The sequence below is a fragment of the Ruditapes philippinarum genome, unplaced genomic scaffold (genome assembly GCF_026571515.1).
Source record: "Ruditapes philippinarum isolate M1 unplaced genomic scaffold, ASM2657151v2 ctg947_1_1_1_1, whole genome shotgun sequence".
Lineage (NCBI taxonomy): Eukaryota > Metazoa > Mollusca > Bivalvia > Venerida > Veneridae > Ruditapes > Ruditapes philippinarum.
Window position 1 is genome coordinate 105916 of NW_026861481.1, and position 20670 is coordinate 126585.

Below are 20670 nucleotides of genomic sequence, written 5' to 3' on the forward strand. Positions count from 1 at the left end.
ATGATCGAGATATAATGAACGAAGTGGCACATAAAGCATTGTTCAGCTTATAAAGCTGAATAGACGCGAATATACCTGTTTTTAAAAATGTTCCAAGCAACTTAAAACTCAATATGATAACGAACAACTAAAGGGACACAAGTTATAGAAAGAGCATCAAAACACGAGGCTATCTGATTTGTACGAGGGGGCGTAGCCCCCCGAGTATTAATCAGATTGCCGAGTGTTTTGATGTTCTTTCTCTTTTGTATTATAGTCAAACATAAAAACACGTTCCCTGTTGTCACAATATGAAACTCCGGGGAAAAGTAACAAATGACCGAGAAACTGAATATGATAGCTCTGTCGCTTTCGCTTTCTCTGCCGTCACAATAAGTAAACCCAAGCAAAAATGAGCCAATCAATGGACATGTTCTGGAGTGCGGGTAACTAATACCTACACTCCAGTTAACGCATTGTGCATGTATATGTATACGATTTAACTCTGACACATTTTCAACAGAAAGGTCCCCAAACTATGATACAAAACATCGTTATTTCAGTATTGTAACAAATCGACAGTTATGTCGATACATCAGGGTCACAAAAGCGCCCGCCAAATATGGCTCCCTGAGGAGTTAACTTTTATATGCCAACAACTACAAAGAGAACACCCAGGATTTGGTGATGTATTCTAAGTTATCCCTATAAAACCTGATAAATATATGATAATGGTTACAATAAAAAGTTACAAAGTTTGTTTTCTTCATAAAGACAGCTGACATAAAATTAATAAAAGTTTGTAGAAAACTCTTAAGTTGTCAATGGAATCCGAAATTATGCCAAACCGTTTGTTATCTGCATAAGTTTACAATATGTATCGATCTAATCTATTGTTTTCCAAAAAATATAAAACATAACACAATACACCAATGCATATTTATTGTACTGCAGACGAAGAGTTTAAATCAATAGTACAATTTCGTCAAATTTAAATAAATACCTTTAATAGTTATTGAGATATGTAAAACTTGCATGTAAACAACGAGTAGATTTTCTCATTCAAGTAACGTATCGCCGTTATATGAAGAAACATAAATCGTGGCAATAAGTTTAAAACTTTAAGAGTCATCGATCATTATAAACGTTGACACTTATTTTAATACGTCTGTTGATTAGTAAAAAAATCCTAAACTTCTAAAATAAATGCTTGTCTAAAGATTATTAAAAGCATATATTATAAAAACAGTGTTACTGGTATTTAATGATATACTGTACATGGTTATCGTCCCCAACCATCAGTGGGCATCATCATCAGAATCTTCTTCTGGCAAACTTTTCCGTCAGCCATGTCGTATTCAATTTCACCAATTTCTTCTTGACTTGGATTCTCTTTCCCTTCTTTGTTCCGTCAACCACATTTTCCTTACTTCCAGAAGCGTCGCTTTCTTTTCTTCTGCTTATGCATAGATTTCTCGATGTCGGTTGCTGCGATTTCACTCTTGCTTGCTTCCGGTGAAATTATTTCACGTTTGCGTTCATTTAATTCCGTCAAGCTTTTTGACTGGTAAACTCTTGTTATAACAAGTTCGTCATCAACGGCTTCATTTTTGCAACATGATGCACAACAAATATATGTAATAAAACGCGATAATAATGACCGATTCTCTTTTGCTGTAGCCATGTTTGTTTGCCGCGTTTGACGTTATGCTATTGCTAAGCGACGGCGTCGGATTTGCATGAAGTAACGGTATGACGTAATAATTACTGTCGTTCGAGACACAAGTTATCACTACATGATAACTTATACAACTTATTTCCAATATCACCTCCTATACTTATATAAAGAGAAAGTTTAACGAAAATAAACAGCAATATAATTAAGACAAACACGCTTACAAAAATACATAGCATTTTATGGAAAGTATTAAAACTTAAAAAGGATGCTTAACTTTGTACACATAGGCATCATGATCATCTTATAAATCATGTGCGTGCGTGTGCGTGTGTGTGTGAAATTAATCTCTTTAATAAATTAACTCTTTAATTTCATCTGTGGACCAATCGGGTTGAGTTTTTGTTATTATTCTTTTTTTTATCTTTTTTCATTATTTTTTGTTACCATAGAGTAAGCATTAAATGATATTGACTATATTTAGCCCATGGGTTATTACTTAAACCCCTGTAACATGTAAATTATCAGACCAGATGTTGCAATGGTGCGCGCTTATCTTGAAGGACAAATTTGATCGATAAGCAAAGGATGCATCTTATGACAAAAAATTGTATCAATTTTATAAGACTATAGATATTATTATAATAATGAACTCTGTTTCGCTTTTGATTTATATTTTTTATTTTCATGTGGATTTTATAGACACACATATATTTACGTCTATTTCTAAGTTACAACGACTCGCGCAAGTTGAAAAAGAGATGCTAAAATCACTTGAAATTTATATACAGGATTCAGAAAATAGTGGAAATGTGATATCAGAAAATGTCCAAAAGTAAGTAATTTATATCGTAAACCTAGGTGCGTACATACAGAAAGGATTAGAAAAGCGGCTATTACAGTAGAATTATTATTTACTTTCATTTTAAAGATTTATTTCTTCAATCTGAAGTTTTATTATGGAATGAAATGAAAGAATGCTGCAGTAAATTTGTTATCAACAGGACCTTCAACATCTTTGATTTAACACATTTTCTGCAGTTTTTACATATGAGCCGTGTCACGACAAAACCAACATAATGTGTTTGCGACCAGCATGGATCCAGACCAGCCTGCGCATCCGCGCAGTCTGATCAGGATCCATGCTGTTCGCTTACAGTAAAAAACTGATAGCGAACAGCATGTATCCTGATCAGACAACGCGGATGCGCAGGCTGGTCTGGATGCATGCTGGTCGCAAACGCACTATGTTGGTTTTGTCGTGACACGGCTCATATGTTGTCAAACAGTTTTTCAACATGGAAATTATTGGAATACATTAAGCATGTTTCAATATCAGAATTCGACGAAGACCATCTGTTACAAATTATATAACAATAAAGCATAATCCTCTTTATAATTTCAATATTGTAAATTAGTGTAGTATTTGGTCTATTGTATGGCAACTCTTTTTTCTTGCCAGTGTATATGTTTACATTGATTGTGTAAGGTGTAGTCTTATGTATAACATGGGCAAGTTAGAAATGTTTTTTTTTTTATAAAAATATGTGATAATTAAGAAGCATGATATATAAATTTAAGTTTCTACAAAGAAGTATCACAAGCTTCAACGCTAACTGTACAAGAACACTTCATGGAGAACCCCATCAATGCCTTCCACTTTATACGAAGAATGCATGATGGATGGCCAAACATGATCAGAACAATAGATTGCGATCACTGTAAACTGACTGATCCATTGAGAGGTGAGATACTAGTAAATAAAATGAATTGAAGCACGAGAAATTTAATCAGAATTGAGGCTATAGCATTTATTTTACCTTTATTTTGTACGGAAGTCGAGTACATCCGCTTTCTCGGCAAAGCAAAAACGAATATATTGGATGGTGTAATTTGAGAACTGCAATTCGAATAGATAACCTTTTTGCCAATCGTTCGATACTTTCTCACGAACTAGCATGTTTAACAATGAAATATGAGATGAAATTTCCGGAGATATATAATATTATTGAGTTGTAAAATTTCGAGAACTTTTATCATTAGCATTGTCATTTGATTACTTGAACATACTTAAGCATACAACATGTTAGTTCTATCAATTTAAGTAAATTCTAATTTGTCAAAAGATTATTTCAAACTTTAACAGATTTTAGAGATCGACTTTCTGACATAGATGACAACTCTCTTATTGGTATTGAAACGACTGCGGAGGATTTACAATGGGCAGCACTGGCTAATGTTCGCCTTTGGCAAACATACAAACTCAACTTAACTTCCTTCTTCAAGTATCTATTTTATTACCCTTGTTGAATGTATATATTAGATAAAGTGTAAGCGTATGAAAAGTAAACACGATTACCATCAGGTAATTTCCAATGGTCATCCATACAACAAATTTCGACACACTTTGAACTTATTTAAACATGCATTTGTAATGCTGCTAGTTGACAAGATAATTTGTTTTGTTCTCAGTTATTCCAACGCTTATTATATTTTAGTATGCATAATTATAAACAAATAGATTAGCTCAAGTATTCCATAGCTAGAAATGATATAGAATCTGAACCATCTGGTAGAGAAGTATCAAAAAATGTGTAAAATACCATATAAATGGTATTTCTGCGGCGACTTTATTTCTGCGTATTCTGCGGTCAATATCAGCATCGCAGAAATAAAACCGCAGAATTTGGATCCCGCAGAAAAAAAACACCTATACGGTATTGCTTATATGCCTTAAATAGATGAAACTTTGTTATATTTAATAATAAAAAATAGCAGTTCTATAAATGGTCTATAAATGGTCTATAAATGGTTTATTGTCTAAAAGTTTAATACTACTACAACCGTTTCTTTATAGCGGTCAAATTTTGAATACCACCACGAATCCACTGACATGGGACGACATTTTCTACATATGCAACCAGTTGGACTACACTAACGAGTTTTATAAAGAAATTGTTTGGCTTGAAGAAGTTCTTACTTTAATAATAAACAATGTCTCTTACAATAAATACAGAACAAGAGTTACAAGACAGCTTGCGTCTGCGTACTTCAAGGTTTGTTGTTTATCGGTACAGTTAACACTGTCAATTCACACGGGTCCGGGTCTTGTCAAATGGAAAGAGTGGTCTCAGTACGAGGCGGTCGTTCTTAACAAGCTATTTTAAGGAGTGATTGTTTAAACTAGTCACATTTTTATTGACCTGTATAGATTTTCTATCAATGAGCATTGTTTAAGAGCTGTCCTTTATCGCAGATTTATCATCATCATCATCATCATCATCATCATCACCTCAATTAAGTTATGAATACCTAGCTTTTAACAGTACTGATTTAAATAAAATACAAATATCTGGCAATAAAAGCAAGGTATGATGACAGTTTACTGGTATATCATTATGTCTAGATTGTTACTTTCTTAGACATATCTATTTTCAGTATGGTATGCCATGGAAATCAGTTGACTTGATGGAGAAAGAAATACGTCAAGGTGAGATGTTATAGTGAAATAATTATCATCATTTTGACATTTTCTAATCAGTCAGACAATACGATGTCACCTCAAGATATCTAAACTGACAAAAGAGAACATAATAATTGTAATCAAAACAATTTCAAATTGTTCAGCAGCTTCTCAAAAACTAGTATTTAAATGATCAGACATTTAGAAGTATTATGAAATTTTTTACATTAGTTACTCATTTGTACAAGCAGTATGCATTCATTTCAGCAAACTTAGACGATCAGAAAAAGTTAAAGCGTGACCTGGCATTTTATAATAGTAAAGAAAAAGTGGTATCCGATAAAAGTAAAGAACTGAAACCAAGTACATCAGACATTGATAAATCACACTATGAAGCTTTGTGTAGAGGTCACGTGACAAGGGTAATTACTTTAGTTCCACAATGAATAGTACATATTAACAGATAGTAATTATTATACTCATGACTATCGTCATTAATGACTTGCCTATGCCAAAAGTGTAGACCCAAACCGGTCTAAACCTTCGTACAGCCGTAAAAAAATCCATAGTGTAGGCTTGTTAAATTTTAAAAATTCAGTGCTTTGATATTGAAATGTAAATAAAGATTTGACCTCATAGCAGGATATGAGCATTTATAAAATGAAAGATTAATATAAGATTTTATAAGACATATTTAAGTTAGCAATTTTGTTCAACATTGATGCATAGAATAGAATAGTATAAACTGGATACCATTTGCTGTTATATAGGTATAGGTCATATAATCTTAATTTTCAAAAGAGGAATGGAAAATGCATAACTTTAAGAACATATAATCATTTTAAAAGAAGTTCTACTAAGGATTATTAGTCATTGGTTTGCAAGGTCAAATCATAGATAGATAATAATGGTAAAAGATAATCAAGACTAGTGGGAAAAGCTGAAAAAAAACATTGAAAGTATTATACCTCCATTTCTTTTCCAGAGTACAGAAATATTGTCACGATTACACTGTATCTATCGAACACCAGTGCCAATTTATAGAGTAAAGGAAGAAATATTAAACTATGACCCACGTATATCACTCTTCCGTGAAGTGATTACACACGAGGAAATAGATGGAATCAAGGATATAGCGACAAACATGGTAAGATTATGCTAGATCTAGGTATTTGCAAATACTTCTCAATTCTATGTTTTGTTTACTAGACATCTTTTGAGATTTACATGTTTCCAGATTTTTTTTACGTACAATTAACTTTCTTGATTAATGTTTCATTACATTTTACAATAATGCGTGTTTGTATCGACGCTTTCCATTGGATAATTGTGACGACGTTTATGTGAACTATATACACGACTGCTGTCAATTTAATCAAGTATTTCATTTTCTTTCCTTTTCGCATTCTCTATAAATAAAATCGTTGGAAAAATTGTTAACAGGTTATATAACCATATATAAACGGATGTTTCCAAAGCGCCTTGGATTATATATGTGATCTACCTTTCATATATGGTCATATAACGTGCCAAACTATCTTTATAAGTAACAATTTGCAGACTTTTTATTAAACTTTTCCCTTTTTAGATAGGCATAATACATTATCTAATACAAGTTTTATATAACATTAATTGTTTTAGTAATCAGTTTAATGAAACATTTGTATTCAATCTGAAAAGCTTAAAGCATCCATCATTGTTGGAGACACGGAAAGGAGAAACCGGAAAGATTATAGCGCAAGAGTCAGCCAAACGTAAGTTTTATTTTCATACATTACCATATAAAATATTTTTGCTAGTACACTTTTATAATGTGTTGCATCAATTAAAAGTTCTCGACCAACTTCGGCCTTTTCTGTATGTAGATCTTTCTCTTGACTAGATTGATTTTATTTGATTTTCTTTTCGTACCACGATTGTTTAATCTATACAATATTTAGAATTATCACCTACAGATGTAGGCATATAACCTTATTATTTCATCTTTCACATACCTTATTAGTTTTGTTGATTTTTATATAATGTTTATACACTGTATAAATTATTATAAATCTAATAAAAACTCTCAAATAACTGCGCGAAGAGTTAGCCTGGGATTTAGGCGTTTATATTTTTGCTTATTCATAACATTAGGGCTATTTCATACTCGATCGTGTTTTGATAATACCGATTTGCCGAAGAGAACCTCATAAAAAATCGACAGACTGGAATCCAGGCTACGCGAAAGTGTTATTATCTTTTTCTCTATTTCAACACATGTGGTACTGTTTTTGTTAATTCTAGCAATGGAAATAATTAAGTCACCATTGAAATATTAAAAATAAATTTTGTTCAGCATCTGATGTCATGGATTTTAAATATATTGAAATTTCATTTCCAAGCATCATAACACTGACAAAATCATTACTCAGTATAATCGAATTGAATATTTTGAAAATTTTAACAAGACCCATCGTCGGTAACCCACGGTATATATTTCGTACATACTACATGTAATAGAATAGGCATCGAAACATGAGGCTATCTGATTTGTACGAGCGGGCATAGGCCCCCGAGTATCAATCAGATTGCAAAATGTTTTGATGTTCTTTCACTTTTGTATCATAGGCCAAAACAACACGTTCCCTGTTGTCACAATAATTATGATGATACGTGTACAAAAGAGACAAAACATCAAGGGGGCTATGCCCGCTCGTACAAATCACATAGCCTCAAGTTTTGATGCTCTTTTTATGACATGTAATATGTATGGAATATATACTGTGGGTAACCGACGATGAACAAGACCGTGAGTAACCTTAAATTTGACCTCTGAATTTCAGTGCTTGGTTACGAGACGAATACTCAGAACTAGTCCGACATATAAGTTACCGTATAGAACTAATAACAGGACTTAGTACACGACAGTATCGGTCATTCTCTCACGCAGAATATCTGCAGGTAAGAATTTATTTATTTACTATGTATTTACCTAAATTTATTTATTTATTTATCTATGTCCTAGTCATATTTGGATCTTCCAACATTTCCAGTATTATGAACCCAATGTTTACAGACGTTTTAGTATATCATAGCACAAACCAGTTAAAATGGTTATAAGCACGTGTTCTTGTTTTGAAATTATTTGTGTTTTATTTAAGGCACTTTTAAAATAAGGGATTCTATGAATATCATTTACATAATGCCTGTCAATCAGTCTTTGACAACATATTGCATCAAATAAAGAAAAAGATAGTTCGCCCTTGCCAAATTAGTAACATTAATGGTTTTTTTTCCATTAATAAACCATTAGATTTTTGTGATATTTAACTTAATTTAAATTTAATTTAAAATTGTTTATTGAAGGTACTAAATTATGGTGTTGGTGGGATGTATGAAGGACATCTCGACTATTTAGTGAGTTTTTATCTTACGCTTTATCTTTAATTTCTTGATATTTTCATTAACTGCAGCTGGAGGGTGATCTATTGTCTCTTTAACACAAACACCATATTTGTTCAGTTGTCGCCTGTATTTTTATGTTAAAAGTCATCATATTTTATCTAATATAGAGTTCTATTAGAAGTCTATATCGTAAAGTCAACGCATTAAGTATTCAAACATAAGATTACTTTGATCAATTTGCACATTTTCTTAATTATACTAGGTTGGATGTCAAAAGTTTATCTCAGAAGGATTTGAATCAGATTTTATATAGAAGTTTTATCACTTACATTAAAATAGTGCACGTTATTCTCGTATTCAGGGTATACCGATTCACATCAATCCACTACGTCATGAAGATCCAACTGAGCTACGAGGCACAGGAGATCGCATTTCAACCTGGATGTTTTATGTATTTTAGTATTTTCTTCTCTTTTTTTCTTTTTTTTCTTTTTTTTTCTTATGTAAACTGTAAGCGTAAAAATGTGTCTGTTTCCTGCATGGTTAAATATCCATAATCATGTGTTTTGTCGTATGGGAACATGTAAATTTGCACGTGAATCTATAAATAAACCATTATAATCATTTTTTCCTGGTGATATATTTTATACAATAAGTTGAATGTCTGAATAGAAATGATAGAGATATTTATCTATGAAACATACCCCGAGCATATCTTCTTACAAGTACATTTTTATATAGTTTTAGCGTAGTATCCATTCCAAAAAAAAGTTCAGGGGAGAGAAATTTGAAGATACAAAATCCATATTATTGTTGTTATTTCCCTTCTGTGCACTGCCTTTTACTTTTTACAGCTAAACGATGTCACAGCTGGTGGAGCAACTGTATTTCTAAATCTAAATATTACCGTCAACGTAGAAAAAGTATGTTCTTTTTATTATTTATACGATAATATGTTATCTACATTAATTTCACTATGTATTTCTTTCGAAATCTGTATATATTGTAAAGATATACATTTTATTTTATGATCTTTGGGAATCGCAGCTAATACATTTTATGAGACTGATATTTGGGAGTCGCGGCTACCATATATTACCAAAAATAGGACTAATAAAATCAACCGTAGATACTTCTTTGTTGTTTTTTTTTCTTCTTCTTTTTTTCTTTTTAAGAGCAAATATTTCAGCAACATCAGTAATATTAAATAAATGATAGAAATCACTCGTCTAGGAATTGTATGCAAGATAAAACCAAATGATAAGCATCTGATGCAAAAAAAAACAATTAATGATTTATTAACGCCTATCGCCAAATGACTACATTCTCAGGCAAAGATTGCATTTAAAGGTTTGGAATATGCAGTAAACTGTTTAGCTGTGAAGGCTCACATTCCCTGTAATAGTTATATACTATTAGTATTTTCACTTCAACTTTCAGGGCGCTGCTTTGTTCTGGTATAACATAAAAAGGAACGGGGATTTGGACAATAGGACACAACATGCTGGATGCCCGGTTCTGATAGGCTCTAAATGGGGTATGCTGCTTGCTGTCATTCGGATTAAGAAATAGCATTATATATTGTAGGCGTTGCTTTAATGTACATCTGTCCATTCATGTACATTTATTCATGGCTCGTATGAATTTGATCACATTCGTCAAATTCCTTGTCTTAATATATATATGCATTGTCAAAGCATGTTCCTGCTCAAATACATGCAAGAGAAATAAAAAGGGGTGTATTTTAAAAGCTACCACTAACCAACCAAGGCTTCCTCGGTTGATTAATAGAAAAAAATACCAAAAGGCCCTATTTAAAAAAAAAGGAAAAAAAGAAAAGGGGGATCGAGGAGGGTTTTTTTGCCATTTTTCAATAAAACAGCCGAGGGGTAAGCTAGGGGTCGTTTTATATCTGTTCGAATTCCACAGACAAAAGATAAATGTTGGATACATTTTCTTATTTGATTCATTCAGTTTGTATTCAAACTGGCTACTTGTTTGTACGCGGGTTCTCTTACAAAGCTAAATTTGTGAATAAAATGTTACTGCTATTTAAACTTTGAACAAAAAAATATAACTTGTTAGTCAATGTTGTGTATGAATTGACATGATTTTTTAAATATTTTATTGCAGTTGCAAACAAATGGATCCGACAACATGGGCAAATATTTAGGAGGAAATGCGGGATGAAACTTAATTCTAAAGACATACCGTTGTGACAGAATACTTATTTTTAGAAACTTTATAATACTAATGTACTGTAACTGTTTATATAATATATACGACTGTATTAGTAACGAGTTCGTAATAATGCATAAAAATATCTAGGTTGAGTGTACAAAACGTATTAATAGAAACGGCCATGTCAATTAGGTGATTTCACATTTAACATATGAAAAGCATTGACTAAAACATGTGGGTAACAAGATATCATGTCTATACAACACAAGCCAGACGTTAATTAGGCCTAAATGTCGTGTGATAGCGATAAGTATGTTTTGGCCTTTTTTTTGGATTTAAATGATATAAGATTATTTATCTTTCGAACTGAATTCAAGTCTTTGGTCAGCATCGCCAATTTAAGTTTTATGGCCATGTTGTTAATTTCTGTGAGCATTTCACCGTTGGTATTTTTATCCTTAAACAAATTATTCAACAAAACCAAGAAAGAATGAATGGATCGCACTCTTTTTGTTTTCACACGAGTGCAGTTACTGACAAAACACAGGTCCAACATAAAAAGCATATTAGTATTTTTTTGTCTTCCCTTGCACTCCTATCTCTGAATACCGCAAGCACCACTCGCAATAATTGTTATATACAGAAATAAGGTGGGCGTCGGATTGTAAGTATAAAAGATGAAAAAAGTGAACTAGTCAAGGCAATATAAAAATGCCATAAAGGTGACACTGGAGTTGTATTCAAGTCCTGGTTAAAATATTTATAGCGAGTGAAAGACAAAGGCAAAGGATAAAATAGTTAAAACACCGGGAGCAAGAATAATATTGCAATCCTAATACTGCCCGTTTAAACCGACCTAAGTTGGGCGGGGTGTTAATGTTGTTTGGGACTTTATTCCATAGAACAATGCAATAGGGGAGAGTACTTATGGTAGTCGGAGGAAATCTGTATTTGACGTAAGAATAAGGGGTGCATACGTCTAGTTAATGTATGAGGGACTTGGACATATGGTGGGTGATTAATTAACTGCGCAATCCTCGGTACGTGCTCGTTATAAAGGAAAAAAAACAGGACATCGGCAGAAAATAAGCAATGACAGAGATTTTATCTGCTAACCAGCTGCTGATGTCATGATTCAAGCTGAGTGGATTGGCCATACAAAGTAAGCAGGGACAACGAGGAAGGGTACTTTTTAAGGTGCGTGAGTAGGCATGCCCTTTGCTTGGCACCAACAGCCCTTATCAGGGCTACCTTATACATTTTCATATTGTCCGAGGTTACTATAAACGTTTATAGGTGCGCATTGACCTTCTTTATGCTAACTTATCACCAAATTGTGCTTAAAAATAACTGACTAGTTACATGTCCGGGTCCGTAATCGACATGGAAATCTGCTTTGTGAGTCCTAAGGGCGGATGGACTCTCAATTAACATAGAAGTACAGCTTGACCTCACTTTCTTTCCATCACAGACATGCACTAGACAAGAAAGATGTTTTCAAAAAAAATTGTCCTATACACCACTTCACTCAAATTGATATTTGTACATGAATATAAATCAATTAGACTACAGATGAATTAGAGATGTCCTGCCCCCTCCCCAACACACAATTACTCCACTGTCATCTACAGAGGACAGACAAACGAGGTTCTACATGACTCCTTAATTTAACCCTTTATCTGGATTTTTTCCCAATACATGTATTAAGATTTTAAAATCTCATTTTGAAAAGTTCTCAAGGTTGAATTAAAGTTGCAATTTTTTACTAAGTCAAAGGCATTAATGAACTCTACAAATAATGAATAAATTAAACCCTAGGCGCACATCTTTATAATTTAACATGGATATTAAAAATTCTGTAAAGTTTCATGACTCCAGGTCAAATACTTTTCAGAAGATGGAAATTTCAAATTTTTTACTAAGTCAGAGGCAATTTCTCGGACAAAATTGAAGTACTCCTGGACATGCACCTCTTCAAAGTCCATGTGGTTATACCGTAGTTACTAAAAAAAAAAAAAGACGTTGGAGCACCACGCTAAATACTATGTTACGGTATATACCGGACAATGCGCTTTTGGAGACCGGAGACCGTCGATTAGTATTTATTTGTTCGGAAGACTTTCCTTTTCCCCATCTATTTAGATAGTAATTTCAAATTTTTTACTAAGTCAGAGGCAATTTCTCGGACAAAATTGAAGTACTCCTGGACATGCACCTCTTCAAAGTCCATGTGGTTATACCGTAGAACTTTACTAAAAAAAGGTGTTGGAGCACCACGCTAAATACTATGTTACGGTATATACCGGACAATGCGCTTTTGGAGACCGGAGACCGTCGATTAGTATATAATTATTCGGAAGACTTTCCTTTTCCCCATCTATTTAGATAGTCCAAGATATTAAAAACGACCGGGAAGTTCAAAATGAAAGTTTTGGTGAAAAATGAAATAATTATATCAGATTACATCCCAAAGGTTTGATTAAGACTTGAAAGTGTCCAACATACAAATTATGGGAAATTTATTGAGTCGGTCAGTGACTCGTCACGATCCTGCGATTCCAGATGAGCGCAAACGTAAACGAGATGATATCGATGACTTTTCCACTTCACACCTTGGATTGTTGAACACTCCTAAAAGGTATGACGATACTATAACGATACTAAATAAAATGTTCTATTGTTTAAATGCCCGTTTGGCAGAACAGAACATAAAGATGTAACTCCAAAAAATATGTGAAAATGAATGGTAGACAGACGTTTCACTATTGAGACGTTTCTTCTTCTTCTTCCAATATAGTACAGACACCTTCCGGCGTATACTCGTACTAGCGCAGCGCGGTGTGAGAAGTGTCTATGTACAAGAGTGATTTAAAAAAGTACTATGTATAGTGCTGGTAAAAAGGTAAAAACACCGGACTGTCTATCGGAGAGTGAGTGAGTGGGAGTACTTCCCTCTTGAAGCTGTCTATGGTTGTACAGCTTACAACTGTCTGGGGAAGACTGTTCCAGAGGCGGATGGTGTCTGGGAAGAAGGATCGCTGGTAGCACTGGGTCCTTGCAAATGGTACCAGGTAGTGAAGTCCATGTCCTCGAACAGAGATGACTGGGGTGAGGTTGGATGTAGGGACTTCTACTAGGCCATTTACTATACGGTACATCATGGTCACCTTGGCATGGGCTCTGCGTTCTCGGAGGGTAGGCCACTGTAGGTGTTGCAGCATCGATGTCACACTGCTGGTTCTTCTGTAGTCTGATAAGACCATTCTTGCTGCTCGGCGCTGCACCATCTCCAGTTTCCAGATATTTGCCTCAGTGAAAGGGTCCCAGATGATAGAGGAGTATTCCACCAGAGGTCTCACGAGGGTCATATAGCAGAGCTCTTTGGTCCTTCTTGGGCATTGATTGATGTTTCTCTGTAGAAAGGATGTGGCATTGTTGGCTTTCTTTGTAGTTAGATCAATGTGATGGTTCCAGTTTAGTGACTTTTGGAAGTTGAGGCCTAAATATTTTGCTGTATCTACTTCTTCTAAGATGTGTCCATGGATGTTATATGGTTGTCTGATTGGTTTTCTCTTGTTTGTTATGTGGAGTATCTGGCATTTTTGAGGGTGGAATTCCATCAACCAATCCCTTTCCCATCTTTGTAGTCCATCTAGGTCTTTTTGTAGGGCTATAGCATCTTGGTCTGAGTGGATAGAGCGGTAAAGGGCACAGTCGTCAGCAAACATTCTAGTGGTTGATTCAGGTGATACATAGTTGGGTAGATCATTAATGAAGATGAGAAATAAGAGAGGTCCTAGAACACTGCCTTGTGGGACACCTGATTGGACAGGTGCTTCACCTGATTTGCTGCCGTCTAGTAACACTCTCTGGCTCCGATCCCCTAGGAAGCTGTTTATCCACTTTAGTAGGTTGTTTCGTATACCATAGAATTGAAGTTTTGTAAGTAATCGGTGGTGTGGGACCTTGTCGAAAGCTTTGGAAAAATCTAGTAAAATGACATCAGTCTGACCAGCAGAGTCCATATTGCAAGCAAGGTCCTGGACTGTCAGTAAAAGTTGAGTCTCACAGGATCTGCGTTTACGAAATCCATGCTGGGCATCTGTAAGTATGTTGTAGGTGTCAAGGTGTTTCATAATGGTGCTTGTAACGATGTGCTCAAGTGCCTTACATGCTATGGAAGTAAGAGAGACAGGTCTGTAGTTCTCTGCTTTACTGCGGTCGCCCTTCTTGAAAATTGGTACCACGTTGGCAGTTTTCCAGTCGTCAGGGATGATTCCTTGGTCCACAGATGCCTGGAAGAACAGTGTGAATACAGGAGTAAGTTCTGTAGCTGCTTCCTTTAGAAGTCTTGCTGGGAGTTGATCTGGACCTGTAGCCTTGTGTGGATTAAGTCCTGCAAAGATCTTCTGTACTCCGCTCTCTGTGATTGTAATATGTTCAACCGGATCATGTGGGCTTGGTCCCATATCAGGAATAGTTGAGATGTCTTCATCCTTGTTGAAAACTGAAGAGAACTGCTCATTCAGGATATTGGCCTTTGTGTCGCTGTCGGAGTGAGTCATGCCCGTTTTTGCTTTCAGTGGTGCTACTCCCTGACTGTCTGTTTTCTTGCTTTTAATGAAACTGTAGAACCTTTTGGGATTTGAGGCAGACTCTGGACTGACGATATTGTTGACATACTCATTGTAGGCTTCTTGACATGCCAGTCTAGATTTTTTCTTGAGATCTTCATATCGTTTTATGCTTTTATGAGACTTGGTTGATTTTGCACGGGCATATGCTCTCTTTTTCCTTCGACTCAACTGTTTGATGTCTTTGTTTATCCATGGCTGGCTAAATCTAGAGCTGCTCATCTTGGATGGCACACAGGAGTCCAGGACTTTCAGGAGATTGTCTTTTATGTCTGCCCACATAGTGTTGATATGGCTAATTGTTGTGTAAGTTTCTTTAAAGTGTTGTTGAAATTGGTGACATTTGCTTTTCAGTTGGTCTATATCTGCATTTTTCCATAGATGTATAAGTCTTTTGACTGGTTTTGATCTTTTAGCCGATGCACTGGATTCAATGAAGACTATGTCATGGTCACCTAGTCCTGGCAGAGTTGTACTGCGCGTTGTAAGAGTAGGACGATTTGTGAGGAAAACATCCAGAATGTTGTCTTTTCTTGTTGGCTGAGTGACCATCTGGTGAAGATTGCAGGATTCAACAACTTCAAGGATCTTTTTGTTGATCCTGTTGGAATTCTGGTTACCTTCTACTGTGTTGATGGTCCAGTTGATGTCAGGTTTCACACCAAGACGGTTCACACCAAGACGTTTCACTCCCAAATGGGAGTGAAATGTCTTGAAGACGTTTCACTCCCTTTTTATACCAAAATTATCTGATACTTATGATATACTAAAATAGACCTAAAATATTGAATTGAATTGAACTAAAATAGACCTTAAATTTAATAAAAAATGAATTAAAAAGGGGATATTACTTTTTTGTCAATGACTTAAAACTCAGTACTGTAAGTTTTATCATTTCAGTTATCTAATCTTCTTTATTGTTGTTTTGAAAAAAAGTGTTTTTCAATTCTTTGATCCATATGTGCAATTATCACTTTATTTCACTTAAATAAAAAATATTTTTGATCAAAATAACACTTTTATATAACTAACTATTTGACCTTTTGTAATCATGGACTCAATAGGCAATTTTAATATAAAGCATAACATTCTTGTGACAGCAATTAACTTTGAGTAAAATGTTGTTGTTGTTTTTTTGTTTTTAAACATGGGATAAAAATTTGTTAAATTATTTAATGCTAGTATAGTGCTTTTGCGATAAATGTCAAAAATGTTTATGGCCATTGAAATCAGAAACATCTTTCATTTAAATAAGAAGCATTGGGACTTTTTCAATATTTGTCATGTATAATCATTTTTTTGTGACAAAAATTCATCATTATATAAATAAAACTTATGGAGAAGTTTCTGTTTTTAAATTGCCTGTTGTCAAAAAATATTTTAATGGTCCAATAAACAACTGATTTAGAGTGAGTAAACTGTTGATGTTTAAGTGCAGTGTTTATACAACTGATTCTATAGTGGTGTCAAACTGTTAGTTGATTGTCTCAGTGTTTATACAACTAATTAGGCAATGAGATAACATCACAATTAATGGCTACTGTTAATAAATTGATTAAGAAAATAATTAAAAAAAATTATTGTATACACATGTTTCGCATGTCATTGTTTAAGACTTACAAAAAATAATCAATTCAATTCAATTCTTTATTCAGCGTATGAACATTATATGTTCGTTGCCATTTATCATGGTGACGGCGGTTACAATATTTGAGAAGAGCATGGTAATATATATACATACATAATCAATTCACCTTACACTATGTAAAATTAAGTATGTATACCAGTATTTGTACACACCGACTCTCGATAGGCCAGTAAGAGGATATTAAGCCTGTGATATATAAACATAATCAATTCACATTACACTATGTAAAATTAAGTATGTATACCAATATTTGTACACATCGACTCTCGATAGGCCAGTAAGAGGATATTAAGCCTGTGAAATATGCATACACATTTGGATATTCACTTAAACTTATTCTTTAAAATTATCATTTCAGCCACCTTCATAAGCCTGTGTGTTCAAATACTGGTTTATATTTTTAGTTAAAGCTATGCTACTTAACAAAGTTACTGTAAAGTATCAAAAAAATAAAATAACAATAAGAACGTTATACTTATTGACATATATATCTAAGGCTAAAACAAAAGGGAGACAATCTGGTTCCAATTATGCATCATATTAGAGGAGTAACCTCCCTTATACTTTTGTGCATAACATTAAAAAATTGTAGCAACAATTGTATGTATGAAACAAACATTACTGCAGCATTATTTTATGATTACATCAACTATGTTTCTACATCAATTACAATACTACTGATCTATAAGACTAGTACGTTTATTATCAGCCAGAAAAACATATTTAGCAAGTTTACATAACACACCAGATTGACTGCAAGTTAACAGTGCTTGAAATTTCTGTATAGTTGGCCAATGGCAATAATATTTTGGGAGACACTGATTTCTTATAGTACGATATTGCGGACAGACAAGTACAAAATGATACTCGTCTTCTATGACATTCATGTTACAAAATATACATTTCCTTTCCATCCTACTAATGTTTCGATAACGACCCTCTTCTATTGCAAGTTTATGAGCAGAGCACCGTAGTCTAGTTAATGCTATTCTATGCTTATTCACCTTAACACATAACAAATATTTTTCAATATCAAAACATCTTTTTATAACTTTATATGTAGTAAGTTTAGGCATAGTGTCTAAAGTACCAAAAAAATTCTGACAAAATTGACTATATAGACATTCTATTACCTTACTTAATTGTAGGTCAGTAACAGATACATTATTCCATAAATAACTGAAACCCAAATCATCTAGCAGTGATTTAACCCTTAGGGCCCATGAATCTTTCACCAGGTTAAGCTTATCATACATAAAACATTTATGAATTAATGTATCCGGAGACCTAACAATCTTACACCAATACTTAAGAATTCTTTCTTTTCTTAAGATATCAAGAGACACTTTACCAAGCTCACCATAGACAGTTGCATTCGTTGTCTGGTATTTAACATTTAAAATTGATTTCAAAAACTTAATATAAACCTTTTCCATATCTGGTGCTTTGTGGAACCCCCAGATCTCACAACCATAATTTAATATTGGCAGTATCATTGAGTCAAATAACTTGAGTTTTTCACTGATACCAAGAGGTACAGCTTCAAATAAAGAATTTAATGTAAACAAAGCTTTTAAAGCCTGTTCTGACAGGGCTTTTTGAGCACCAAAAAATTTACCATTTGCAGACAATGTTACACCTAGATAACAAAATTTACTAACAACATCTAAACGTGTGTTATCATAATATACATCAATATGTTCTTGCCTATTACCTAATTTACAGATCATAACAAATGATTTACTTCTGTTTACAGATATATTCCATTTCATACAGTAAACATGTAATTTGTTCATTAAAGTTTGTAAACCAACTACAGAATAGGAAAATAAAACTGTATCATCAGCAAAAAGTAACATGAAAACTTGCAAATCGTTTAAGGATATTAAATCAGCATTTATATCAAAAACACTCTTTTCCATATCATTTATAAACAATATGAACAATAGGGGAGATAATGTCTCACCCTGCTTAACTCCATTGTAACTATCAAAATATTCAGTCAATTTACCATTGGAACGGACACATATCTTAACATTATTATACATACTTTTTAACATATTTATAAACTTAGAGGATAAATCATAACTTAACAGTTTATACCAGATACCATTTCTATAAACAAGGTCAAAAGCCTTTTTAAAATCGACAAATGCACAGTACATTTTCTTTCTTTCGTGTTGAGTAATCCTGTTAATTAAAGACTGTAAAACAAAAATGCAATCAATAGTACTTCGTTTTTGTCGAAAACCAAATTGAAAGTCAGTTAAAATGTCATTATTTTCAACAAACAGACGTGCCCGATTATCAAGTAATTGAGAAAATATTTTAGAAAAGATACTAGTCAACATTATACCTCTATAGTTATCTACATTGTCGGTATCCCCCTTTTTATGGACAGGGACTAATATACCTTTTGTCCAAGATTCAGGGTAAATTCCATTATTGTATATATAGTTAAACAATTTACACAAAATAGGAGATAAGATATGTTTTGAGTCAATAAAAATTTCTGGTATTAATAAGTCTTCACCAGCACTTTTCTGCCTTTTTAATTTTTCAATAGCTTTATTCACCTCGTCAATTGTAAAATCACAATCTAGAAAATCAACATAACTATTTACATTCTGATTTAGAATATCTTCAATAGCCTGATCATTATATACATCAGTATCAGAAAATAATCCTTTAAAATGATCATAAAAATCCTCCGCAGTTATATTAGTGGTATTTTTACATTTCTTTCTAAATTTACGAACAAGATCCCAAAACTTTTTCGGATTACTTTTTGATGCTGAATGCAACTCCTCTTTCTGTTTACTTACATACAATTGTTTAGCTCGACACTTAATCTTTCTATAAAAACGTCGCTTACCAATAACTACACAATAATTTTCATGTGTCCTTGACAAACGGTATTGTTTGTTAGCATAATTTAAGTCACGCTTGGCCTGCAGACAGTTCTCATTAAACCATGGGTTAGACTTTTTTTCTGTTACCCCCTACACTACCAACTGCATATTTCTCACACCAAAAATCGAATATGCATTATTGTACAGTATGTTCCCAAAAGCTTTTATACCTTCATCAATTGTAATATTAGAACAACAAATACTTGAAACAATATCATTTAACTTTGAAGTATCAGCTAACATTGCTTCTTTATATATGTTTACCTTGTTAACATCCCACACAAGTTTATTTACACAACAGTTACCAGTACTAACATTATTACTCACAAAAATGGTCTTAAAATTCACTTGAATAGGTACATGTGTAGAGAATGAGTAGATATCATGAACAACAAAATTACTGACAAAGGGAAATAAGTAATATGATAAAATTGCATAATCTATTATACCTTTTCCTTAATTAGTCATAAAAGTGAAGCGTCCTACATTCTCATCATCACCTAATCGGCCATTACCAATTCTAAGGTCACTACTACAACATATATCTAATAACTTAATACCTGAAGAATTACAAATTTCATCTTCACTGTACCTTTGCTTAATATCAATAGAACATTCATCATAGTGACTGTCGATTGTATCAATATATTTATCAAATACAGAAGAAGGTACAATAGAATCAGTCCTAGATGCTGTTCTAGCATTTACATCACCTATAATGCATATTTTACCAATCTTAGAATATTTAATAATGCCTATTTCAAGCTGTTCAAAAAAACCAATATCATGTGCTT

General features: G+C 33.5%; 2 protein-coding genes across 2 annotated transcripts in view; both read left to right on the forward strand.

The window, feature by feature from the left end:
* The first annotated feature begins 2235 nt into the window (after window positions 1-2235).
* Window positions 2236-11167, forward strand: LOC132715772 (prolyl 4-hydroxylase subunit alpha-3-like). The gene is made up of 14 exons (XM_060698836.1): window positions 2236-2489; window positions 3236-3399; window positions 3801-3939; window positions 4512-4710; window positions 5093-5144; window positions 5385-5539; window positions 6103-6264; window positions 6798-6871; window positions 7940-8057; window positions 8463-8513; window positions 8863-8952; window positions 9356-9424; window positions 9942-10038; window positions 10635-11167. Exons 1-14 carry the CDS (start codon window positions 2302-2304, stop codon window positions 10718-10720), a joined length of 1644 nt encoding a protein of 547 aa, XP_060554819.1. The 5' UTR covers window positions 2236-2301; the 3' UTR covers window positions 10721-11167.
* A 1892-nt stretch (window positions 11168-13059) lies between these two features.
* Window positions 13060-20670, forward strand: part of LOC132715766 (germ cell-less protein-like 1) — a 35481-nt gene continuing 27870 nt past the window's right edge. Inside the window, exon 1 of the mRNA XM_060698831.1 lies at window positions 13060-13320. Coding sequence (XP_060554814.1) covers window positions 13193-13320 — 128 coding nt within the window. The 5' untranslated portion in view covers window positions 13060-13192. The remainder of the gene's footprint in view (window positions 13321-20670) is intronic.

What these genes read in the sequence shown, in the direction of transcription:
- LOC132715772 (XM_060698836.1), top strand. Translation starts at nt 2,302, where the DNA reads ATGAACTCTGTTTCGCTTTTGATTTATATTTTTTATTTTCATGTGGAT. An exon ending in ACTGACTGATCCATTGAGAG is followed by an intron (nt 3,400 to 3,800) that starts GTGAGATACTAG and finishes AAACTTTAACAG; the next exon opens with ATTTTAGAGATCGACTTTCT. An exon ending in TTACCGTCAACGTAGAAAAA is followed by an intron (nt 9,425 to 9,941) that starts GTATGTTCTTTT and finishes TTCAACTTTCAG; the next exon opens with GGCGCTGCTTTGTTCTGGTA.